Source organism: Triturus cristatus, chromosome 11, assembly GCF_964204655.1.
Source record: "Triturus cristatus chromosome 11, aTriCri1.1, whole genome shotgun sequence".
Lineage (NCBI taxonomy): Eukaryota > Metazoa > Chordata > Amphibia > Caudata > Salamandridae > Triturus > Triturus cristatus.
Window position 1 is genome coordinate 360548989 of NC_140594.1, and position 26701 is coordinate 360575689.

General features: G+C 48.8%; 1 protein-coding gene across 4 annotated transcripts in view; it reads right to left on the bottom strand.

The window, feature by feature from the left end:
- CCDC117 (coiled-coil domain containing 117) overlaps window positions 1–26701 on the bottom strand; it is a 158380-nt gene that overhangs the window by 89847 nt on the left and 41832 nt on the right. For all 4 annotated transcript variants that reach the window (XM_085633540.1, XM_085633538.1, XM_085633539.1 and 1 more), the window contains exon 2: window positions 14403–14737. In XM_085633540.1, the coding sequence (XP_085489666.1) occupies window positions 14403–14620 (218 nt within the window). In that variant the 5' untranslated portion in view covers window positions 14621–14737. The remainder of the gene's footprint in view (window positions 1–14402; window positions 14738–26701) is intronic.

The following is a 26701-nucleotide window of genomic DNA, read 5'->3' on the forward strand; positions in this document are numbered from 1 at the left end:
CCACATCTTGACAGACTCTAGGATTTAGGGATCCAAGGAATGGCCCTTAAATAGTTAGCCGATTTCCTGTCACAGAGATCCCCAACGATCATCATCAGCCACTATAGGTCCAGACCTATGCCAATAGCATACGGAGTACCCGAGGGCTCCTGTCTGAGCCCTAAGCTTTTTAATATTTACATGGCCCCCCTTTCTAAGATCGTCAGAGGTTTTGGGTTTGAGATAATTTCATAGGCTGATGATACGCAGCTATGTTTCTCTTTTGGCTCTAACCTGGCCAAATCTAAAGCCTTAGTCTCCTGTGGGATGAGGGCCGTAGCCACCTGGACGTTGGAAAACTGCCTGCAAGTCAACCCTACGAAAACAGAAATTATACTGTTTGGACAAGCTCAACTTCTTTGCGCTCCAGAATGATGGCCAGCTGAGCTTGGCCCAAGCCGTTCACCCAAATTGGATGCAAAATATTTTGGTCTGCTTAGAGCAATCTCTTTCTATGAAAGAACACACCGCTGCCACCACAGGGTCCTGCTTCCATTTGCTATATCTGCTGAGTCTTCCCTCTATTACCACTTTCCCAAAGAAAAACCTTGGTTCAAACCTTGGTTCAAGCCTTGGTAATCAGTCGCCTTGATTACAGCTACTCACTCCTGGCTTCCATCAATGAGAATCTACTGTCTAAACTTCAGGTGGTCCAAAATACTGCAGTGCGCCTTGTTTGCAACCTCCCTCCACGCTCGGCCACAGCCCCTCTTCTGCAGTCTCTCCACTGGCTTCAGGTGAAAAAGAGAATTATTTTTAAATTATGCTGTCTAACCCACCGTGCCTTTCACAGCCAAGGGCCTTCTTTTCTAGCTGCTAAGATTCTGCCCTACACTCCATTGAGACTTCTTAGATCCTGCGACAAAGCCCTGCTTAAAGTCCCCAGGTTTAAGAAGGCCAGTGCCGGCTGCAGATCTTTCTCCTTCCTTGTCCCCCATCTTTGGAATAACCTGCCCACACAACTTTGTCTCTGTGAAAACCATTTTCTTATTAGGAAGGCACATAAGATCCACCTATTTTAGGCCAATTCTAGCCTGTCTTCTGTCCTTGTCTCACGCCGAGATGGCCTTTTGGGGCTGATTCAAGTGTGTAATAAATTAAAATAACATAACATAACATGGAACACCTTTTGTTGAAAAAGGCTGCTAAAAAGCTGCTGTATTTCAAACACACGTACTATGAAAACGCTGATAAAGACGTCATACTCCTCGCCCATAAATTACTCATCCATTCCACCCAAAACAACATTCGGAGTGGATGGATGACGAGGGTCTTCTTCTACGAGAGACGGAGATTTTAGAGTTTTTCACCGATTACAATTGCACCTTCTACCGGGCTCAACAGCTGATGCTCAACATCAAGAGGATTATGTGGCTTCTTATGCCCCACCCCGCCCCCTGGATTGGTGGGAGGAGCTGCGTCTACGTGAAGACATTGCTCCTGAAGAGCTATGGATAGCCATAGGTAGCCCTCCGGCACGCAAGGTGCCTGGCCCGATGGCTATACTGCCCCTTTCTAAAAAACTGGCACCCCTCTTTTAACGGAACCTTTGGCAACTCTTTTTTGCAAACCGGGGTGGTCACAGTTGGACCGCCCCCACCCCCAATCAGGCATACCCCCCCGCCCGCCCCCAACCAGGCACTTCTGCTTCCTCGCAATGCGAAAAGCATAAACATAAAATGGTAGTTTTACCATTTTATGTTTCTGCTTCTCGCAATGCAAGAAAACAGTGAGGCGACTCCCCACACCCCAATGGAGGAGCCGCCACTGCTGCTACGCTACTGCTTTGCTGTGGTGAGAAGTGCTGGTCCTCCATCACTTGAACACAGAACCCAGAGTGACTCCAAGGGCTAGTAGGCTGGCCTTACAATCTGAAGCCTCAGGGACATAATAGGCTTCCAACTGCTCCTGGACTCCACCATCTGTAAGTCTATCCTGCCAAGTGGTGCCAACCCAGTCCTAGAAGTTAATTATGTTAAAGAATGCATATGATGACATGCATATGCAACGGTTTTTATTAATAACGCATAATAAACGTACTTACTCACTCATCCCAAATTGGGGAACAGAGATGCACATCCCATTGGGCACCATAGGAAAATGAGTTGCCACCAGGATATCAGCCTTACGAGGCACTCCTGAACCAGGCCAATTGTCCACTCACCCAACACTCCTGCTGTTCCTACGTCTTAGGTGAACCCAGTCACTAAATACATCCAAGGACAGGCCTTCCAGAATGGCAAAGGTCACATCTGCAAGGCTGCAAGGCCATACTCTTTTTCACACTTTTTTTTTTTTTTAACATGTCTCACTTATGTCAACAGACTGCCTGCTCCTCTTTGAGCGCATGGACCATTTCACCGCTCACCATTAATGTTTCCCATAACACATACAAACTACAAACCAGATAACAAACTGCACAAACATAAAATGGACAAAGCACAAACTGGTACGTTTCAATTTGCTCATTTAACTTGAAAGCTACAATCAGGACAGCACATCGATGTGGCTTAATGGCAAGAGCGGCTGACTTTAAGATGGGGAACCAGGTTCGAGTCTGGCAGAGGCTCAAACATTCTGTGATTTTGGGCAAATCACCTAAAAATAAAATTAATGTGTCTGTCTGTAATGCAACTGGCGCTCATTAAAAGCGCTCTGATACATTCGGGTCGAGCTCGCGCTAAATAAAACTGCAACAAAACAATGTACCTTATGCCCCGGTCTTGCCAAGTACTAGGCGTCAAGGGTTAGGCCAAAGCCCTCCAGTGCCTGTTCACTTCACCGCTCTGAAATGCACTGTCGTGCCATGGTAGCTCCTGCCGCATTGCCTGAGGCATCCGGACTGCAGCAGCCAGGTGTTCAGGCATAAACCGGGGCTGAGGAGAGGTGAGGTTGTCCTTGTTATACTAATGTTTTGCTAAAATTATGGGTTGGGGCCTGGCTGACCCCTCAGCTCTACCAGTGCATTGAATGGTAATCCAGCACCAGGCAGGCTTATTCCAAGTGTACGTTGGTACCCACAATCCAAGAAGCAGATTTGAAATCGTTGTTAGTGTATCCACAGGGACACTGTGCCAGGTAGGCACTGCCGCGTAAAGTAAAGCTATAACTAGGATGTCAAGCACCCAAAACCAAGGTTCCCAGTTTCACAGTTAGCAGCACTGCATTTCCAGCAGCAGTGATGATCGCGACCGGCAATAATATTATTAGACTGGTGGAGCCCAAATTAAATGATTATTATCCCCGAAACAAAATAGTATTGGTCATCACTGTTTCAATGATCCATGCAAGTGAAGGATACCAAACGTGACGATCTACATCCAAGACTGTTTTTCTTTTGCAAACAAGTAGTGCCGTTAGGCAAAACAAGTTTGATTCTTAATCTAAATACCCAACCATGGCTCAGACCGGCAATTCACGGTCCGCATTTGTGAAACTCTTAGCGTAAAGACATGTGGATGAGGGAGAGGGTGACAAACTCAAATAGAGATAAAGGAGAAACAGACAAAAGTAGAAAGAAACAAGAAGCGCAAGCAAAAAGGAGACGGAGAGGGTGGAGCGTGTGAGTGGACGGTACGATGTGTGCGAGGAGAGAGGCGTGCAGACTTGAGAGAGCAGTCTGCTCATTTTCAAGCACTGCACTCGTGCTTGTGGCGCGCCCCTGAACGCTCCCGCAAGGTGGATGCTGCCACAAGCAAGAGTGTGTGCTTGAAAATGAGCAAAGCAACGGCTAAAAACCTTCCTATGCACCGCATGCGCGCTGCGTAGGCGAGACCAAAAAAAAAAAGGGTAGACAAATAGGCCTTTAAGCCTCATAGTTATGCCACTACTGCCATGCATTTTGATAACACCAAAAAGCTAACTTCAGTCGAAATGAAAAGAGTTAATATTGGAAGAGTAGATCATCTAGCACAAACCTAAAAGACTTATTACACACATCCAATCTTTCCTTTATAGATGAGGAAACATTTGATGATGCACTAGCATTCAGAGTTCTTACATATTTGTTAAGAAAAACTGAAGCCTAGTATTGCCTAGTATTGGGCTGTACTCTTTTTGGTGCTTTTTTGAAAAATAGTAAATAACCATAGTATGTTCTGACCTTTTGTCGAGATGGTACCAGTTCTATCGCATTTCTTTTTCGTTTAAAAAAGATTGACGTTTCTTTTCTTTTAAAAGTGCAATCTGATGTTTCGATTAGTTTTGGGGGCAGGGGGGGAGAAGAGCAGGCTGTGGCTTGGAAATTAATTGTAAAGAGTAACCCCGACTCACTAGGACTAGCATCTACTTGCTCGATGTTATGAGACTCAATTCTGCCAAGGAACAACATACCTCCCCTCGCCCCCGGAGTGGCAAACAGAGGGGGGCACCAGGTTGTCAATTTCTGCCACTGGAGAGGTGCCTTTCAACAGAATTAGAGTGTATTGCAGGTGTTGACTTTTGTTTCAATGGTTTACTGCTCGGTCATTGTTGCCGTGGTTGATATGGCCAGCAAGAAGATAGAACCCTAAAAGGGACAAATCTGGTATATTTTGATTAATAGTTGTTGTCTGAAAAGTGTTTTTCTTCCTGTCCTACACCCTGGAGTAGCTCTGCTTCATTTTTCATTATAATAATTTCTTACTCTTTGTTTTGATCTAAAAAAATGGGAACCAGATATAGGTAAATTAATAATTTTGTGTTAAGTGTCTGGTTTCAAGGATGTTAATCTCAACCAATATGATCTGTAAAGCGAGATCCCATCGCAATGGCCTGTAGCAGCTAATTCCCCCCCCCATCAACAGCTGCACTTATAAGCTGGTTTGCTACCAGGGAGCCTGCAATTACAAGCTCTTCAAAATATTGTTGCCTATGTTTAGGAAGGTTACTTTTAATCCATCTCATTCCTTCCAAGATTTCCCTATAATAACTGCCAAGCAAAGCTGTAGCTCTTGCATTCTTTAATGTGATCGTTATGGTATTGCACATTTATTTCCAGTTAGATCTATCTTTTTGGTCTTTTTAGGCAGTGGTGTATGGTGCCAATGCATCTTGCATTCTGTCTGAGGTTACACCGACAGTCTGGTTTGGGCTCAGAAATTCAGGATCGTGTTGAGGGTACTTTTCTTTCAATTGCAATCTTGAACCGACTGCTTTTACTGTGGCTGGTGCTAGCAATGTATTTTTTGGGTGACTTTTATTGAAGTTCCTACAACAAAGGCTGCAATTGTCTTGGGGACACTTTTGGGTCTCACGTTTTGAGGTTCTTCCAAAGAAACCTTTGGTTTATTTGCCCATCTCAATAAAACTGTGAAATGTTGTAATGTCATCTACTGGTGAGATTCGTGGAGGAAAAGTAGCAGAAGTAGGGGTAAAACATGAGTAGGACACGTCACTAGATGTCGAGTGTGACTTAGATCGTGGTGGTAAACTTTTACTTTTTGCAGATGTGCAAGAGCTCGTAGATGGCCAGCATGATACTTCCTGTAAGGGTAGTGATGGAGGAGGCAGAGATCTGCCATCCAGCTGTAACACAGATGTCTATCTTGAAACTATTTTCGGTTTTGGCATCAACGGTATCAATGTTTGGTAATGGTGTTGCGCGTGCCTGCTAGGGAACTAAATCAAAAGGGGCAAACATAGTTTGTAGTGGGTCCTTTACCACTACTGGATAATGTGGTGCTTCTACTGTATACGCTGGTCTCTCTTCAGAAAGTCTCAGATTCTTTTTTAGAGTAGACTTGAATATAGACAATAATAATCTGGGTGTCACTGAATGCATTCTGCCGCGGTGAATTCAAGGACTGAATTGAATTAATGGACATTGTAGTAGAGGCTGTAAAAAAAAAAAATGGATTGCCTGGACACGGATGGAAACTGCTACTTTTTCGCCGCCTATGAAGGCGCTGGTGTCGATCTGTGCCTTTGCCTTTGATCTCAACTGTGATGAATTTGTTGTCAAACCCTTGTCAGTCTTGGGAGCTTCTACGTCAGTGTTACTGACCTGCAAAGCCTCGTCACGATGAACCTTCCCTAGGTGTCAAACATGTTGGCACAGAGGTTTTTGACATCAACAACTTTGACATCGAACAGGAGTGTCATCTGGAATGGTGGCATAGACTGTTTCCTGTCCACTTTTCTCCTTCTCCCTTAAGATATTCCTCTTAGAAAGTCTTTTTGAGGTGTAGGCAACTGGCAGGGCGGGAGGGGACACTGATTAATTCTTTAGCACTCTGCTTCCTCCGCCATCATGTCGCTAAAATTCCCCCGAGTCTGATGCCTTCCCCATCTTTTAATGTACTGTGAGAAGGGGCAGGGTTCCCCATGCCATGTACCTTCGGGGGTCCACCGTTTACCCAGGTTTCCGGAAGCCGGGGGAGTCCGCACCAGACGCCAAAAGTCCGTCATCCAAGCAACGAAAGGGATAACCACCCCCCCTTGTCATCTACCTCCGCAGGAACGAATCCTCGACGTGGAGGGAGGGCAACGAGGAGGGGCTAACCCCGGAAGCACTACGGACCAGGTAGTGAAAAGAGCCGGGAGCTACAGAGTCGAAGAGGAAGCGGACGACGGATTAGAGGCAGCGAAAGGCGGAAGCATAGCAGAGGAAGGACGCGAGAACGGAGACCGAGCCGGGACGAAGATTGAAGTCGACAGGGATCCCGAAGAAGACGAGAAGTGGTGCGAGGAGTGGTGGTCCCCACCGGAGGAGGCTGGAGAGCGGCCGCAACTCAGGAGAGTTGCGGCGGAGCCTGTGAGTAACCCTGAGCAAGGGTGAACGAAGAGCGGGAGGAGGGTGGGACGTATGTGAGAAGGGAGGGAGTGTGGGTCGTTAGTAAATATTGTTTATAGTTAGATTCTACTTCTGCCTGATATTTACCCCTACTGGTCGGCTGGGGATTGAGCTACGGGCCGGGTAGAGGAAGAACGGAACCCCTGAAACGTGGTAACAGGCACTGCTAAGCACGTCCGTATTCCTGTCCACCCTCCAACCCCGATTTCACCTCCAACCCCGATTTCACTTCCCACCCTGATTTCACTTCCTAGAGCACGCCCGTTCACTCCTACTTCAACCTCCCTCCTTAGGAGATAGGAAGTCACGATTTCACACACGGTGTTGTGGTGACGGTGGTGGTACACCCTGGGTACAAACAGTACAAGTATCTGACGGCCATTATTTTCCTCTCTCCTATGAGCCTCCGTGGGACGACTGGGGGTCCAGAGGAACAACCGGGAGACGACGAAGTCTACGACGAACTAGGAACTGTCCAAAGAGGGCAACCATCCATAGAAGGGCCGGAAAGAACAGAAGAAGACAAGAGAACAGTTGAAGAACCTATACTTGCGGCACATGGCCCTCTACCTGTCATTTCTAATAAAACACGCAGAGCATCTCACTATATACAGCCTCCTCGTCTGATTATCCGACCCGCCCTCCCACAGGTGGTGTCAGAAGTGGGATCGCCAGGAGACATGGAGGCTGTACTAAACAAGATGGCGGAAAATCAGGAGAGCCTAGGGAAGGCCGTAGAGAGATTCCTAACGGTGGTGGAAGAAGACCGGGGGAAGTTACAACAAGTCCTCACCACTCAAGGGCAGACACACGATGCGACCATAGGGAGAATAGCGGATGCTCTAGGACAACCAAGAGGTCCCAGTACGCTGCCCTCAGTCATCCTGCAAAAGTATGTCAGTGGAGAGGACCCGGAATTCTTCTTTAATAACTTTGAACGGATGGCGTTAGCAGCAGCATGGCCAGCTGACAAATGGGGGCAATATCTGGGTCCCTTGCTCTCGGGAGAATTACAAGCATCCTACCAAGCAGCAAACATCACGGGCCTGACCCCCTACCCCGAAATAAAACAATGCATCATGGAACGACTAGGCGTCGATGATGACTCCTACCGACTAAAACTCCGACAGATCAAAGAAGGACCCCAAGAAACACCCCGGGCCCTCTATTTTCGGGTAAAAGATAGGACAGACCGGTGGCTAAAACCCGCTACTGCCTCCAAAGAAGACATCATGGCCAAAATCTATCTGGAACAATATTTATCCTCCCTTCACCCTCCCATACAGAAATGGGTGAGACAACATGCACAGTTGACCCTGGAGACCGCAGTAGTGATAGCCAGCGCCTATAGCCGAGCCCAAGAAGTACAGAAGGGGCGAGAAGAGCACCCGTGGAGGTCAGGGGTTAGTGGGACTCCTCGACCTTCTCGTCCAATGTTAGGTCGAAAACCGGACCCTGTTACCATCATCCCAGGCCCTCCTCCCTTTCGACCTCAGGGCCCTCCTTTGTTCAGACCTCCCCCCCCTGGACCCCAATGTTTTAACTGTGGGGGTTTAGGACACATAGCCCGGTTTTGTCCTCAGAAGGAGGAACCCATGGAGATCGGAGTGGCTCGGAACTTCAGTTGTCTTACCCCAACCCAACAAGCCCCACCGTACCGCTGCGGGGTATATGTAAACGGACAACCACTGACAGCGTTAGCCGATACAGGCTGCCGACAGAGCGTCGTTCGACCTCAGGATCTAGGTTCGGCATGTGGGGATCCGGATGGAACAGTACACATACAGTGTGTACACGGGGACACCAAATCTTACCCCACCACTCATGTTCACATACAACATGCCTCGGATTCCGGCTCAGAACTAAAAGTGGGTCTGATTTCCCGTCTCCCGGAGCAAATTATACTGGGGAGCGATTATACTCACCTACCAGAGCTACTCCAGAAATCGGCCCCTGAAGAGAAGGATTGGTGGAAGGTAGCTCCCTTCGCTCAGGACGAGAATCCCGAGTGGCCGCCCTCTAAGAGTAGAAAAACCAAGACTCAAAGAAGGAAAGAAAAGGGTCATCCGGTTCCTGCTTTTCCCATAAGGACAGTAGAGAATCCCTGGGAAAACAACCAAGACTTTCGAGCTGCCCAGAGAGAGGACCCCGTTCTACAAGAAGCTTGGAACCAAGCCAAAGACCAGGTAGGTCCACAACATGTAGGACCCCAATTCTTCCTCAAGAACCGTCTATTATATAGACAGGCCAATTTAACGGACAATCCCCAGCTGCTAGTTCCCACCCCTTTCAGGGACAAAGTGCTCTATTTGGCCCATAGTCATTTACTGGGAGGACATTTTGGGGAAGAGAAAACGGAAAGATTGATCCTAGAGCAGTTTTATTGGCCGGGCATATATAAACAAGTGAAAACCTATTGTCGCGAGTGTCCTATATGCCAAACAAATAGTAGGTATAGACCCCCAAAAGCCCCATTACAACCTCTCCCAATCATTGATGAGCCGTTTCGTAGAATCGGAATGGATATTATAGGGCCTCTACTTCCTTCCCGTAGCGGGTGCCGCTACGTATTAGTACTGGTAGATTATGCCACCCGGTTTCCAGAAGCCGTGGCCTTAAAACATCCAGATGCCACCAACATAGCTAAAGCAATGATCACTATATTTTCTCGGGTGGGTTTCCCGAAGGAAATATTAACTGACTTGGGAACACCGTTTGTGTCCAAGTTAATGAGACAAGTATGTGCTCAACTAGGGATCAAGCAAATAAGAACCGCGGCATATCACCCCCAGACCGACGGTCTGGTGGAGAGGTATAACGCCACCCTCAAGACCACCCTAAAAAAACTCCTGGATCTGGAAACCAGAAAATGGGAAGATATGTTGCCCTTAGCCCTATATGCGATCCGCTGCAAAATCCAGAAAAGCACTGGATACTCCCCATTCGAACTTCTGTATGGCCACCAACCTAGGTCCTTAATGGACATGATGCGGGAGACCTGGGAAGCGGAACCAGACCACTCCAAACCGCTAGTGGAATATGTAGCACAGCTTAGGACCCATCTGGGACAAATACGAACGATAGTGAGAAACAATATGGAAAAAGCACAGGAAGCCCAAAAAGTGCAGTATGACAAAAAGGCAAAGAATAGATCCTTTGCGGTAGGAGATGCCGTACTGCTCATGATGGCCTCCTCCGACCACAAACTATTAGGGCAGTGGCAGGGTCCCTACATAGTGCTAGAAAGGGTGACTCCCGTTACGTACAAGATTGAATTGGACAAAACCCGTGGAACCACCCAGGTATACCATGTGAACCTTTTGAAACGATGGGAAGGGCCTCTCCCCTCTTTGATAGGGACTGTGAAAGATGCCCCATTATATGTGCAGTGCATTGATACGGAGTTACCCTCCGAATTACGGACAGAATTAGTGAACACTCTCCTACCCCTCCAGACCATCTTCTCCTTGACCCCAGGCAGAACCTCCTTGGTAGAGCACTCGATAAAAACGACTGCAGGGAAAACGGTACGCCTTCGTCCTTACAGGATACCGGAGGCCCGGAGAAACACCATACGAGAAGAGGTACAACAAATGTTACAGATGGGTATCATAGAACCCTCCACAAGTGAATGGAACTCGCCAATAGTTCTTGTACCGAAACCAGATGGTTCGGTACGCTTTTGTATTGACTTTAGGGAAGTAAATAAAATCTCGGAGTTTGACACGTACCCCTTGCCCCGAGTGGACGAGATGATAGAGCGGATTGGGAAAGCAAAATATATCAGCACACTGGATTTGTGCAAGGGGTACTGGCAAATACCGCTACGTCCCCAAGACAAAGAAAAGACAGCCTTTTCCACTCCCGATGGATTGTTCCAATTCCTTGTACTCCCTTTCGGGTTACATGGGGCTCCGGCCACCTTTCAGAGGGCAATGAATTGTATATTACAACCACATGAAAGGTACGCCGGGGCATACATTGACGACATCGTCATATATAGCGAGACCTGGGAACAGCATTTAACCCATCTCTATGATGTGATTCGCGCATTGGGCAGTCAGGGTCTTAAAATCAACCCGGCGAAGAGCCATCTAGCCGCCCAAACAGTAAAGTATCTGGGTTATCTGTTAGGAGAAGGAGTAATCCGGCCCCAAAATAATAAACTATCAGCTATTGCCCAAATCCCATTCCCTCGCTCTGCACGAGAACTCCGGGCCTTCCTGGGACTCCTGGGGTATTACAGGAGGTTCATACCCCGGTTCTCCCAGATGGCTGCCCCCCTAACAGATCTGTTACAGAAATCAGTGAAAACCGAAGCCATACTGAGAAATCCTAGCCCCTCAGTCATCCAAGCTTTCCATACCTTGAGGTCCACTCTAACATCAGACGCCGTGTTGGCTAGTCCCGATTATAGCTTACCTTTTGTTCTCCAAACGGACGCCTCCGAGCAAGGGTTAGGGGCTGTCCTATCTCAAGTAACACAACAAGGGGAGGAAAAACCCATCCTATATATTAGTCGGAAATTGTTCCCCAGGGAACAGAACTATGCCGTCATCGAAAAGGAAGCCCTGGCCATCAAATGGGCCATTGACGCCTTGAAATATTACTTGGAAGGAAGGGAATTCACCCTGTATACCGATCACGCGCCGTTAGAGTGGCTGGCCCGTAACAAGGGAAATAATGACCGAGTACTACGGTGGTTCTTATCCCTTCAACCGTATCGATTTCACACTAAACACCGGAAAGGAAGCGAGCAAGCAAACGCAGACTTTCTATCTCGATATCCTCAAACAAACCCCCCTACGGGAAGGACAGCAAGGGAAAGGGGATGTGAGAAGGGGCAGGGTTCCCCATGCCATGTACCTTCGGGGGTCCACCGTTTACCCAGGTTTCCGGAAGCCGGGGGAGTCCGCACCAGACGCCAAAAGTCCGTCATCCAAGCAACGAAAGGGATAACCACCCCCCCTTGTCATCTACCTCCGCAGGAACGAATCCTCGACGTGTAGGGAGGGGAACGAGGAGGGGCTAACCCCGGAAGCACTACGGACCAGGTAGTGAAAAGAGCCGGGAGCTGCAGAGTCGAAGAGGAAGCGGACGACGGATTAGAGGCAGCGAAAGGCGGAAGCATAGCAGAGGAAGGACGCGAGAACGGAGACCGAGCCGGGACGAAGATTGAAGTCGACAGGGATCCCGAAGAAGACGAGAAGTGGTGCGAGGAGTGGTGGTCCCCACCGGAGGAGGCTGGAGAGCGGCCGCAACTCAGGAGAGTTGCGGCGGAGCCTGTGAGTAACCCTGAGCAAGGGTGAACGAAGAGCGGGAGGAGGGTGGGACGTATGTGAGAAGGGAGGGAGTGTGGGTCGTTAGTAAATATTGTTTATAGTTAGATTCTACTTCTGCCTGATATTTACCCCTACTGGTCAGCTGGGGATTGAGCTACGGGCCGGGTAGAGGAAGAACGGAACCCCTGAAACGTGGTAACAGGCACTGCTAAGCACGTCCGTATTCCTGTCCACCCTCCAACCCTGATTTCACTTCCCACCCTGATTTCACTTCCTAGAGCACGCCCGTTCACTCCTACTTCAACCTCCCTCCTTAGGAGATAGGAAGTCACGATTTCACACACGGTGTTGTGGTGACGGTGGTGGTACACCCTGGGTACAAACAGTACAAGTATCTGACGGCCATTATTTTCCTCTCTCCTATGAGCCTCCGTGGGACGACTGGGGGTCCAGAGGAACAACCGGGAGACGACGAAGTCTACGACGAACTAGGAACTGTCCAAAGAGGGGAACCATCCATAGAAGGGCCGGAAAGAACAGAAGAAGACAAGAGAACAGTTGAAGAACCTATACTTGCGGCACATGGCCCTCTACCTGTCATTTCTAATAAAACACGCAGAGCATCTCACTATATACAGCCTCCTCGTCTGATTATCCGACCCGCCCTCCCACATGTACTTATGGACATTTTTAGGGAGAACACACTTTCCTTGGTTAAATGGGAGGATGGTAAACACACCACAGAGACATTTTTTTTTTCTTAAGCTTTTTTTCCCTTCGAAATCAGTGTTAAAACCTCCAGTGTTTGAGGATCTTTCTAACAGCTGGAAAATAAACTGGGGGAAGCAACTGCCAGTGAGGTGCATCATGGGTAGCGAAAGCTCCTGGACTCTGAAACGCACATAATTTTTTTTTTTTATCACAGCTTTAGAATATAATGCCATCAGGCTGCATTCCCCCCCCCCCAAAGACAGACAGTCTTTGCACGTTTTTATATTTAAAATGCTGCAAAATAATTTTAAATAGACTCAAGCATTTTATAGCTTATGCTTCATAAAAAGCTTTGCCTTGGCTAGGCTGCCGAAGGGTTTCTCACCTCATGTGGACGTTGGCACAAGGTTCATACTATACATGTAAAAATAGGACTTCAAAGTGTTCGGGGGCCCATGCTGCAGAGGGGATTTCTTCTAACATTTATGACCATCAATGAAGATCCTACAGTGCAGAACGGATGATACAGATATCGATGAGAAGAAGGAGTTGTTGGCTAATCAAAGGGGCTACTTGCTCTCAGCTAAGGATTGTAATGTGATACATCTTTGCACCATTTGTCTTGGTTCTGTGCATGCTCCACACCCTTCCAATGAAGCCTCAGTTTTGACTGTTTGGTTCCAAAGAGTTTTCTGGAAGAGAACTCCATGGATCATGTTCAAATCATTGGCACACCAGTACAGGGATTGTATGGCACTTCTGGACACCTAAATTATGTGGGCCCAAACTTCCGCCTTATAGTAGCAGTTACTGCTCATGCCTGTATATCAATGTACGATTTAGGCAACCGTTAGCATTTCTGATCCTAGCAAGTGTTTGGTGGCTGTTTTGAAAGGTGATCTTTTCAGTAGATTATTTTATTCTCTTTGATGTGTTAACAAACGTTAAACCAAGTCAACGGTCTCACCACATATGTGGTAATGCTGCAAAATATAAAGTCTTATCGCTATAATTTCCAGTTGAATTTCGAATCGAGTCCATTCTGTAAATGAGGATTTTCATGTTTATTTCTTTGACATAGAGATGATGCAGGACACTTATGAATCTCACTCCATACTTCTTTCTAATGCATTCAATATAAGTGGGAGTCATCAAAAATAGAAAACAAGCGAAGTTGACAAATGAAGCCTATCCACATTCTGATAAAAAAAGACAAAATAACTCCTTTGAATGTCCGTTTTCCAGGGGAAAGTGTTTAACAACTAAAACTGAAGACTGCTTTCTCACAGGGATCTTTTTTGGCGTCCTGAAAAACAACGTAACACAGTTACAGGGAAGAGGTTGTATACCCTCTCCAGTTTCAATTGCAAGTTTCTTAAATCCTAAATGAGCCTGGAAAGGCTGAATCACATCACGTGAATATACAAAAGGTCTAATGCTTAAGACATTTTAGGCTGCAGTACTTTTAATATCAATGCATTCGAGTATAGTTAATAATTTTGCACCAAATATACTTAGAACGGTAGCCCACAATAACCTTATAATAAATCAACATGCTACCTGTTCAGAATATTAAACTGCCAATCACTTCTACTTACTTTTTAATGTGCTGTGGGAAAAACCTTAGTATTTCTTCAGAATTAGTAAATCCACCCAACGTTACAAGAGGAACCAATGGGTTTGTGATTTCAGCAATAGAGGCAAGATTCTGATTGCTCTGCACATCCATGTAACTATGCAGAACATTTTTGTGCCCCAACTTGGCTGTTCCATTTACTCCAGCACCAGCAGCACCAAACTGGGATTGGTGCTCCATGATTTCAGTGGGACAGGACCTTTAGTCGAATATGGCAGCAGGGTGAAGCAAATCCAGTGGGCATATTTCAGACAGTCCACATATGTTTCTCTTCATAGTCACAGCTCCAGATTTCACCTGTAAGCAAATCAGAAAAAAACATAACTGAAATTAGCAATAGAAAAACCTGTGGAAAAGAAGGTTGTTTTCAGGTAAACCAAGGCCTCCTAGCAATAGATGTGTCCTAATATGTTTTCTGGGGACCAGACATATTGGCAGAGCTAAAAACAGCTTCCTGTAATGCTATTTACTTTAGCCTATATTCATGTGCTTCTTGTGTAGGTCAATGTATTCCATAATTTAAAAGAACAATCTCCCTGTGCACCTAAGAATCACCAGTTACCATTCACCTGTCAAGAGGAACTAAGGGTAGTCAATAGCAATAGGAAATGACCCTTAGTAGGGAAGAGAACGGTAAGCATGAAGATAAACCGAGCTTCATCTTACTCGCTATGCCTGGTCTTACTCTGGTTCCCAACTTGGGAGAAATTCCCATAAAAACAGAAGGGAGGAGATGAAATAGGATCTTCAGGGCATGTTTTAAGGAAAGAGGACTAAACTATTTCTGTTTTGGTGATATCAGCCTAGAAAGAGACCTACATGGAATAATTCCTTCAGAAAACTTGTAACTTATGTAGCTCTTCTGCAAACACCACCAATGGGCATACATCTCACAAAATGCGACAAATGTCACTATTGCCTTAGTCAAAGCAGTAACAAGGTATTAGGCCTAATGCACAAATGTGTTTTGCAGTTGCATAGGTTGAAATTCAAGAAAATAGATGGTTGCTGTTAGAAATGGGATTTCTGGTTGGCTAGGGCTTGCGCCAAAGCCAGGCAGAAACCACCACTCTAGTCAGGGCAAGGAAGGTACACGCCAAAGATAACCCCTGCTCACCCCCTTGGTAGCTTGGCACGAGCAGACAGGCTTATCCCTGAGGCAATGTGTAAAGCGTTTGCGCGCGCACCCAGCAACAACACCCAAGGCCCACCACAAAGGAAACTCCACACAAGGTATTATATAAAAATAGCCTTTGTATTATACCAAAACACATTAGATAAAAACACACACTTTACAATGTGCCAACAGGCACGGGTGGAATTTACAAGGGATTATATGTACAGGGGACAGGGCCACAGGGACCACTGTCAGGAATTAGCACTCTTAGAACATAGCACTTAGAACATAGGATATAGGATATGAAATTACTGTAGCGTAAAATAACACATGTAGCACACAACCAGTAACTACTGGTAACAGGTAAGTACCACCTACGCAACCCTAACCACCTTAGGAAAATATTACGCAGGGAATCAGGACCTCACTAGTACCACCTGTACTAGGAGAGAAAACAACCACCTAAGTATCACAATACCTGTAGGGGTAATAGCACGTTACACATGATGCATCACATTCAGAGGTGTAAAACACGGCACATGACGCATAAAGACACATTCAAAGGTGCAGGTTAGGAACAATAGCGCAAAACTCACATTAGCCACCACCTGTGGCAGTCCCTAGGCCAACTGGCCTTGAAGGGGCAAGAACGCCCTGGGTCCCAATGTCAGGGGGGGGGCCTAAACGTGGCAGCTGCCCACTAAGTGCTGGGCAGCTGTAGGGGCTGAGGCCTGGGCACCTCTGGGCCCTTAGAACAATGATGGCCTCCGTGGGAGCCTCGCTGGGCTCTGAGAAAACACTCGGGCCCCATGAGCCTCGCAGGCTCTAAACAAGAAATGCCCCCTGAGCCTCGCAGGCTCTAAACAATAAGGCGCCCTGAGCCTCGCAGGCTCTGATCAATAATGTGCTCCGCAATTCGAGTCCCTCTCGACTCAGCAAGTCCCACCGTTGCCTGACGTTGGAGCCTCGGGGCTCTTAACCAACGATGCGCCGGTAGGTGGGGGCCCCCCCCTCTCTGGGGACCTTCTCTCGGAGATCGCCCCCGACGTCGGAGTCCCACACAGGGGACTCTTTCACACTGCTGCCCCACACGTTGGAGAGCCGAGCGAGGCTCGACCAACGAGGCGCCCCGTACTTGGAGCGTCAGGCGCTCTGTCCCACGCGGCCCCCACACACCGGGACTGCTGCTCCGGTCACGGCGGCGCTGCTTCTTCCTTTCGCCCGGGCCCCCTCCTGGGACCCGGGACTTGGGAGCGAAGCCTGCCGGGCTCCGAGCTTCCTGATTCCTCTTTCTCTTCCGGCCAGTGCAGGAGCGCGAGGTGGGCTCTCGTCGCTTCCTGCTTCGAAGTCCCGCCCACGTCCCAGTCAGCGTTGCCTGACTTCCTGGGCTTACCCCGGACCGGGCTGCAGCGGTGATTCTAAACTTCGGCCATAAGAGGGGTAGGCTCCCTCGTTGATGTACGGCGGGGTGGGCACCCGCCGGGAAATCCACAAATAAGCGGGGTAGGCACTCACCAACCAGCGCAACAATGCGGGGTGGGCACCCACTCGGAATATTGCAAAATAGCAGGGAATCCCTACGTCGGGGTTCCCTCGCTAATAAGTGCAGCGCCGCGCTGCTGGCCACAATTAAAGCGCTCCTCGCGCTATAAGTGAATGAAAAGCGCTTCCAGGCGCTTTAGGGGAAAAATGAAAGCGCTCCCAGCGCTTAAAGGAGGATCCCAACAAAGTCCAGCAAAGTTCTTCCCTGCATGCAGCAGGGCAGGGGTGGGGGGCAAGGCTGGACCCAGAGCCAGCTCACTGGGCTTCCAGGCAGGGAGGTAGTCCAAGTGGCGGTCCTCTGGTCCAGCAGCAGCAGCAGGCCCCCCTCAATTTAGGATCAACAAGAGAACAACTCTGTGGGGACGCAGCCCCATTTTTATACACCTTTCCCCTTTGTTCTGGGTTCAGGGTGAGGGGGAAAACCAGTCGCAGCTGGTTGGGGAGCAACCTTGATGTGCTCAGCCCCTCACTCTATTCACTGGCAGGGCTAGGGTCATCAGTCGCACCACAGGGGGCGGAGCCAGCATTGTGTGGGGAAAGCCCTGCCCTATTCAGGTCCAAGGTGCACTCCTCCCCAGCCATCAGCATGCTAATCTCACACTCACCACTGGGGCAGACCCAACCAGACTCCTGGAGCCAGGCTCACCAGCCAGCTCCAGCCAATCACACGCCAGACACACTTTACACTAATATGCCAACTCCTAGAAGTGGCACTTCCGCACATGACATAATCACGCATTATATATCATTGCGAAGCATTCGATCACACGAGTCCGCACATACCAAACTCGAGCCTGCACACCCCACGCATCAGGAACTACCACGGACACATACATTCCCCATGCATTCCTATGGGAGGGCAGGCCTATCTCACCACATGCACTCCGAGGGCGCACGCACTTTACTATGGGACACAGGGAAAGTGCGCAGAAACCACAAATCATTACCACCAGGTCACCAATAAAAGCAAAAAGTTCAGGGGTGAACCTGCCAGAAGGGCCAAGTCCAACACAACCCCTTCCAGCCAAAACGCAGGGTAGACCAATTACCACTGTGATGGTCTTCCCTGCTTGGGGCGATAAAACACGGACGCATGCCCGCAACGGCAGAGACACTCTCCGGTTTTACGCCACTCTGAACTCACGTGGTTCCCTCTGAAAAAACTCGGCGGACCAACTGGGCTAACCCACTGGTCCTCCTCAGCTGTCCGCGGCCAGGGCCTAGGCCACCCAGGTCCCACTGGTCCTTGCCTAACCACAGAGTGGGGGGTAGTAACCCCTGGTACATAGCAACCATTCTCCACTCTACCCCTCATCAGGGCAGTTCTAAACTGCCACTGATCCTCCAGCCTAGGGTCTGTACCCTCAAGCTGACCAAAAGTCACGGGAGAGGCTCTCCTCCCCCTACCTCTTCTTCTAGGGTTCCGCCCTCTCTTCCTCTGAGAGGCGACCCCGTAACGCAACTCACCTACCAGCTCAGGACCCCTCCCTGAGAACTGGTCTCCCAACCTAGGGTTTAACCCCTTAGGTTGCACCGGGGTCAGAGGTGGGCTCTCCCACCCTCTGCACCCCCTTCCAGAGTCCTGCTCCCTACCAACTGGGGCGGTACCTCTGGAAGAAGAACCGGTCAGGACACTTGTTACAGTAGTCCTACCCTTCAGGTCAGGTTGATCCTGAACCTGGCCTCCCAACCTCTGGTCTAGAACCTTTGGTGGAATAATTGCCTGGCACTCCAGGACTTCTGGGGACTTACACACCATCCCTCCGAGAGTAACATATTCCTCATATGTTACGTGACAGTCTGCCTGGCGCAGATCTCCCGTCCCCTGTCCACCTGACAGTGCGCGAAGATCCCCCAGGACAGACGTGTGGTCACCATGGTCACCTCTAGGAGACTCAGCCCTCCCGGCTGGTCCCTGACCCACTGGCTCCTCCACCGGGGAACACAGCCCCATGCCACTCCTCTCGCTGGACTTCTGTACCCTCCCTACTGGAGCGGTACTGCCAGACATCAGAACCACTGGAGCTCTATTTACAGACGCTCCAGGTCCTCCATACACTAGGTGATCCTCTTCAAATGGACTCACAGGACAGCCTAGGCCCCCAACCTGGTGTTCCCTGAAGAAACCATCCAGGTTCTGAGACTGGGTTTCGGGCCTCTGGGGACTCGAAGTCACCCACTCACTCCTACTCCACTGAGATAGGACGTGAGCCCCTACACCCCTCTCACTACTCTGGGGCCTAGCTGGGCTACTCTGAGCCTCTGCCCCCATACTGGACTGGAAGCTACTTGAGTCACTACTGTTGGAAGTACTCTCCCATTCCTCATCAGAACTCGGGACCCCTTCCCAACGGTCTGCTTTCTTTGCCAGGGTCCAAGGATCCAAGGCGTCACATCCCAACAGGTGTTGGCGCAATCCGGGATAAAAACTACTGCATAGCTGCTCTTTGATAACCAGAGCATACAGTCCGTCAAAATCCCGTTTCGTGTTTACCCTTAACCAATCATCCAGTGCATCCTCACATTCACCCACAAACGTGTCCCAAGACTGGTGAGACAGCTTCCTACTGCCCCTGAATTTCAACCTACATTCCTCCTCTCTGGAACAAGGTACCATACTCTGGGAACTGGGAATGGGACTCTCTGCACTGAACTCTATATCGCTGCCACCATTGGACTCAACCCTCCCTGGGGAGCCCAGAAAATTAAAACTGCGCTCAGGGGACAACTTACCCTCCAGAGCTAATTTCTCCCTGGCGAAGGCCCTCTCAGCCTCCGCTATCCTCTCCTCCGTTAAGACCCTCTCGGTCTCAAACTTTTTCTCCTCCACATTCAGCTGCGCCATCTCCTTGGCATGCTCTAACCTGAGCTTCTCCATGGCCAGCTGATCCTCCATTTCTTCCCTCCTATCTATCCACTCTTCTGGGGACAGGGAAAGGGATGGGGTGCTGCTCCTCACCCTGGACCCAGCAAGGGACTCCCTATCTATGGGGTCTTCGCTATCTACTGGCGTCGATGTTAGGTCGCTTTCTTCCTCCTCTTCAGATTCCTCAGGGCTCCCCACAGACCCACCACCCTCTTGGCGTGCGGCCCGGGCCCTATCTTCCTCACTGCGCTCACGTTCCCATTCATCCTTTTGCCATAGGATCAGGTTCTCCCTTAGTTTGGACTGGGTATCTGACTCACCCACCTCTATGTCTCTCTCTTCACAGAACCTTACCAACTCCAACATACTGTATCTAAACAGACCACAGAAATTAAAAGCAGGCTCCATTTTGGCGGACGTTCTCGAGAAAAGTTCAACACAAGGAACCTAGGGGTCTGAGCTTAACACAGGAGTACACAATTCACAAAAAGGGTTCAGCAAGCTCTCTATCCCAGAGAACTCACACTCACTTGTCTAGTGCCACAGACCACTCATCCACACACAACCCTCCCCTCGGACTGGTAAGGCAGTTTCTACCACCCCTGATTCCTCAACCTGACCACAAGTGACACAGGTACCAACTCCGGGCGCAGGGCGGGGAACAAATGTACTGGACACTATTATGCTGCCACCACTGGATCCCACCCTCTGGTGAATCCAGAAAACACAATGCACTTAGGGGGATGATCTACCCTCCCGAGCTAGGGACACCTAACTCACAGTGCACAAGAAACACATTTCCAAAGAAATGACAAAAACAAACTTAGCACAATAATCCCTATACCATGTGACTATCTAAATGCAGAGTTTTGTGGTGCAGCCAGCTGCTGCTGCGGTACAGCGCAAACGCAAGTCCAAATCCCACCGCTGATCACCAATGTTAGAAATGGGATTTCTGGTTGGCTAGGGCTTGCGCCAAAGCCAGGCAGAAACCACCACTCTAGTCAGGGCAAGGAAGGTACACGCCAAAGATAACCCCTGCTCACCCCCTTGGTAGCTTGGCACGAGCAGACAGGCTTATCCCTGAGGCAATGTGTAAAGCGTTTGCGCGCGCACCCAGCAACAACACCCAAGGCCCACCACAAAGGAAACTCAACACAAGGTATTATATAAAAATAGCCTTTGTATTATACCAAAACACATTAGATAAAAACACACACTTTACAATGTGCCAACAGGCACGGGCGGAATTTACAAGGGATTATATGTACAGGGGACAGGGCCACAGGGACCACTGTCAGGAATTAGCACTCTTAGAACATAGCACTTAGAACATAGAATATGAAATTACTGTAGCGTAAAATAACACATGTAGCACACAACCAGTAACTACTGGTAACAGGTAAGTACCACCTACGCAACCCTAACCACCTTAGGAAAATATTACGCAGGGAATCAGGACCTCACTAGTACCACCTGTACTAGGAAAGAAAACAACCACCTAAGTATCACAATACCTGTAGAGGTAATAGCACGTTACACATGATGCATCACATTCAGAGGTGTAGAACACGGCACATGACGCATAAAGACACATTCAAAGGTGCAGGTTAGGAACAATAGCGCAAAACTCACATTAGCCACCACCTGTGGCAGTCCCTAGGCCAACTGGCCTTGAAGGAGCAAGAACGCCCTGGGTCCCAATGTCAGGGGGGGGGGCCTAAACGTGGCAGCTGCCCACTAAGTGCTGGGCAGCTGTAGGGGCTGAGGCCTGGGCACCTCTGGGCCCTTAGAACAATGATGGCCTCCGTGGGAGCCTCGCTGGGCTCTGAGAAAACACTCGGGCCCCATGAGCCTCGCAGGCTCTAAACAAGAAATGCCCTCTGAGCCTCGCAGGCTCTGATCAATAATGCGCTCCGCAATTCGAGTCCCTCTCGACTCAGCAAGTCCCACCGTTGCCTGACGTTGGAGCCTCGGGGCTCTTAACCAACGATGCGCCGGTAGGTGGGGGCCCCCCCTCCCTGGGGACCTTCTCTTGGAGATCGCCCCCGACGTCAGAGTCCCACACGGGGGACTCTTTCACACTGCTGCCCCACACGTTGGAGAGCCGAGCGAGGCTCGACCAACGAGGCGCCCCGTACTTGGAGCGTCAGGCGCTCTGTCCCTCGCGCCCCCACTCACCGGGACTGCTGCTCCGGTCACGGCGGCGCTGCTTCTTCCTTTCGCCCGGGCCCCCTCCTGGGACCCGGGATTAGGGAGCGGAGCCTGCCGGGCTCCGAGCTTCCTGATTCCTCTTTCTCTTCCGGCCAGTGCAGGAGCGCGAGGTGGGCTCTCGGCGCTTCCTGCTGCGAAGTCCCGCCCACGTCCCAGTCAGCGTTGCCTGACTTCCTGGGCATACCCCGGACCGGGCTGCAGCGGTGATTCTAAACTTCGGCCATAAGAGGGGTAGGCTCCCTCGTTGATGTACGGCGGGGTGGGCACCCGCCGGGAAATACACAAATAAGCGGGGTAGGCACTCGCCAACCAGCGCAACAATGCGGGGTGGGCACCCGCTCGGAATATTGCAAAATAGCAGGGAATCCCTACGTCGGGGTTCCCTCACTAATAAGTGCAGCGCCGCGCTGCTGGCCACAATTAAAGCGCTCCTCGCGCTATAAGTGAATGAAAAAATGAAAGCGCTCCGAGCGCTTAAAGGAGGATCCCAACAAAGTCCAGCAAAGTTCTTACCTGCATGCAGCAGGGCAGGGGTGGGGGGCAAGGCTGGACCCAGAGCCAGCTCACTGGGCCTCCAGGCAGGGAGGTAGTCCAAGTGGCGGTCCTCTGGTCCAGCAGCAGCAGCAGGCCCCCCCTCAATTTAGGATCAGCAAGAGAACAACTCTGTGGGGACGCAGCCCCATTTTTATACACCTTTCCCCTTTGTTCTGGGTGAGGGGGAAAACCAGTCGCAGCTGGTTGGGGAGCACCCTTGATGTGCTCAGCCCCTCACTCTATTCACTGGCAGGGCTTGGGTCATCAGTCGCACCACAGGGGGCGGAGCCAGCATTGTGTGGGGAAAGCCCTGCCCTATTCAGGTCCAAGGTGCACTCCTCCCCAGCCATCAGCATGCTAATCTCACACTCACCACTGGGGCAGACCCAACCAGACTCCTGGAGCCAGGCTCACCAGCCAGCTCCAGCCAATCACACGCCAGACACACTTTACACTAATATGCCAACTCCTAGAAGTGGCACTTCCGCACATGACATAATCACGCATTATATATCATTGCGAAGCATTCGATCACACGAGTCCGCACATACCAAACACGAGCCTGCACACCCCACGCATCAGGAACTACCAGGGACACATACATTCCCCATGCATTCCTATGGGAGGGCAGGCCTATCTCACCACATGCACTCCGAGGGCGCACGCACTTTACTCTGGGACACAGGGAAAGTGCGCAGAAACCACAAATCATTACCACCAGGTCACCAATAAAAGCAAAAAGTTCAGGGGTGAACCTGCCAGAAGGGCCAAGTCCAACAGTTGCAATGAGAAAACACTTTTTGTAATGTGCCAAGCCCCCATTAAGAGTCGGAAAATTATTTTGGACTGGTAAAAGGGCTTTTGCAATGTACTATGAACTGCAAATAAAAGGGGGGGTGGGGAGAAAGATGCCTTGGCTCCTACTTGGAATACACAATTGGAGGTATCAGCAGTTCGTGACCACTCAAACCATTCATCAGGTACCGACCCTCAAGTTGGGATGGTTACTGATTTGCAAGGGAACACTGTACTGGTGGAGCAGATTCTACTGTAGGCTCCTCCTGAAGTGTTTCCATACCGAAAAAAACGTGAAAAGCACAGCAACTGTCCTATCAATGGCTACTTGTATATAATATGATTCCATATTCCGTTTGGCAATGCACCTGCACGGTTGAAGGTCCACTGCATGTTCACCCCTGCATTTGCAGCCAATCACAGGGGTAACAAATTGCGACCTGCCTAATTACTATTGGAGAGATCTCTGTGCGACCCCCTGCAAATGGATAATTTCATGCAACGTATTAGAAACGATTTCTAATCTGTAAACAGGCTGTTGCAAACTGCACATATCTGCTTTGTGAATGGAAATAGTACATCAGGGCCATGATTCTATCTGGAAGCAAAGAATCTTGCAGGTCAAAACAGCGTTTAATTCAAAAGGCCACCATCTCAAATGATGACCATAGAGGCTGAATAGACAAAGTGCACCAAATCCATGAGAAAAGATTTGACTACGAAGAATTTAAATCCCCACTGAACATTCAGGACAGAGTAAATCCTCAACTGAGAAAGCATGATGTTGGGCAGACACGTGGCAAGGAACAGCAGCCCTTAGACATGAAAGAGGAAAGCACACAGGGAAGAAATGGACATTATGAGCACTACAAACTGACAGGTGTACTCTCTCGCTGGCAGAGGTGACACGTTTCTTCAAGAAACCAACTGTAGCCCTACAGAGGCTTTTGGTTCAAAGAACTTTATATGACCCTTGAAAGCAGTAGATTTGAATTAACAACCAATGGGTTTCTTCCGGGGGATTAAGCGAAACAGATTAATTAAATGGCCCTGAATGTTAAGGATTTAAAAACAAATGTGACTCAAATCTACTTCTGCAGGCACAGATGGTTGTACAAGCCTTAAAAAGGTGCCCACCTTATCACATGGCACTGTGTAAGGTTTACTGAACATGCTTTTATAAGGGGACTGGATGAAGATGAAGATTCTCCGACTGCTAATAATGATATGCAGATTGTAATTTGGGAAAAGGCACATGCGTGATGTATCACAATTGTACTCATTTATTCATTAATTGCACAGTTTAATCTGCAGATCCTATGCTCTAAAAGTCACTCGTTAAACCGAATCATGTTGCACAACTCAACATGACGCAACTGATCACTTTTCTAATCTGCTGGCACAACCACCTCCACATCACCTTACAAATTTACAAAGCTACATTAGATGAAAGAAAAAAAAACGCACCATGCCACATAAGGTGGCACCTCTTTATCAGACTTTGGGTTAAATCCACCACAACTGCCCTTCAAGAAGTCTTCATCTCTCTTGAAAACATTTACCTGCTACAGCATTACTAAAAACCCAGAGCCTTGAATTAGAAAAAAGATAAAAAAATTATTAATAGAGTACAAAAAGATGACTTTTTTTAATGTTTTAGGACAAAAATCACCAAGAAAAAGTAAAGAACCAATCAGAAGTCACCGTTAACGGTTCACTGGGACCTAGGCATGATTTCATGCTGATGGCGATGGAGCGTAGGTCAGATACATGAAGTGGTCGTCCCACAAAGGTTTTTACGTCTTTAGTCTTTTTTATGGATGTCTAAATCCTCCAGTGGGGCAAAGTTGAGGGTAGCATAGGGCAAAGTCCTCGCAATGTCGGATTGCCATTGGACAACGTGCCGCTGTAGCCACTGATTTTGGTGTAAAATATTCAGACCAGGAAAAATTCTAGTTTTGCACTTAAGTCCTCTAGCTGCATGGACATTTATTTTATAGGGCCTTCGCTCAGTCAAGATTTCTACTTTCGGGCTCAGTCTCTTTTCTGGAGCTCAGAAACCGCCAGTGGGGTTAATCCTGGAAGCTATATAAGACAAATTCCTCTTGAAATATCACGCCTTTGCTGCCAGATCCTGCTGAAGCTCTCGAGGTTTTCAAAGACAAAAAAATAATTATTTGTCACACTTTTCCAACTTTTTGTGGTAGCTCCTCTTGGCCACTTCTAAGGAGCCAAGCACCTCAAGGTCAGCACTTAAGCGTCAGGACTTACTCCAGCAGAGGCCACCAGTAGGGTTCATTCCAAGTGTAAATGCTGCTGGTCATTCCAGGAAAAGGGCCTCCCTCTCCCCGTTGCCACAAACTGGGTCAGCCAACTGGCCTTTGGAGCCTACTTAGTACTGGGTGCAAGCGGGAGCAGATTCAGCCATTCAAGACTCCACACAGGTTGCTGACAGCAGATCCAGTTGTCTTTTGTAGGTCATGATGTGTTCAAATGAGCTGGGGAGATGCCACTTTTGAAACATCACTACCTAGTGCAAGACTATCATTAGTGGACACTTCCTGACCAAAGGGAAACATTCCAAAGGTCAAAACGTACCTTTTTGTTCCAGCACACTCAGTTTACCTTACTGCAAGCTACCCCACAGTGCACCATTCCTAGAGACATCCAACATGGCAGAACTATTCTGTCTTTGGAGAAGACTGGTCTGCAGTCGATCAAGGTAAATTAACAGTCACCTCCTCAACCACACTAAACTGGTTCTGGAACTAACCCACCTCCACTTCCCACTGGAATCATGCCAGAATGGCTACACTATGTCCTAAGATCAAAGGGCCTCTCTTCCCCACATCCCACTTAGCTATGAAAGGGCAGGCCCCACCCAGGTCCATTTCATGTTAATTTTGTTTCTCAACCCTATCATTACTCACTCCTCAGGTTTCCTGCCAAAAAGTCTCAGCTATTTGTTTCTGGGAGTGGGGGTTGTGGGGGGACGTAATTCATACTTCAAAGGAAATCATTGACAGGGCACAATTACTGACAGGCTCACTGTTAAAACGTTACTTTTCAGATATGTTTATCAAATCTCCAACTTCACCACTGAATTAGATTTTTTAAGAAGCATAAACAGTGGTAAAATACATTCTGTAGCTTATCCCAAGCAAAAATAGAATTAATTTTTCCTCATAGGAAC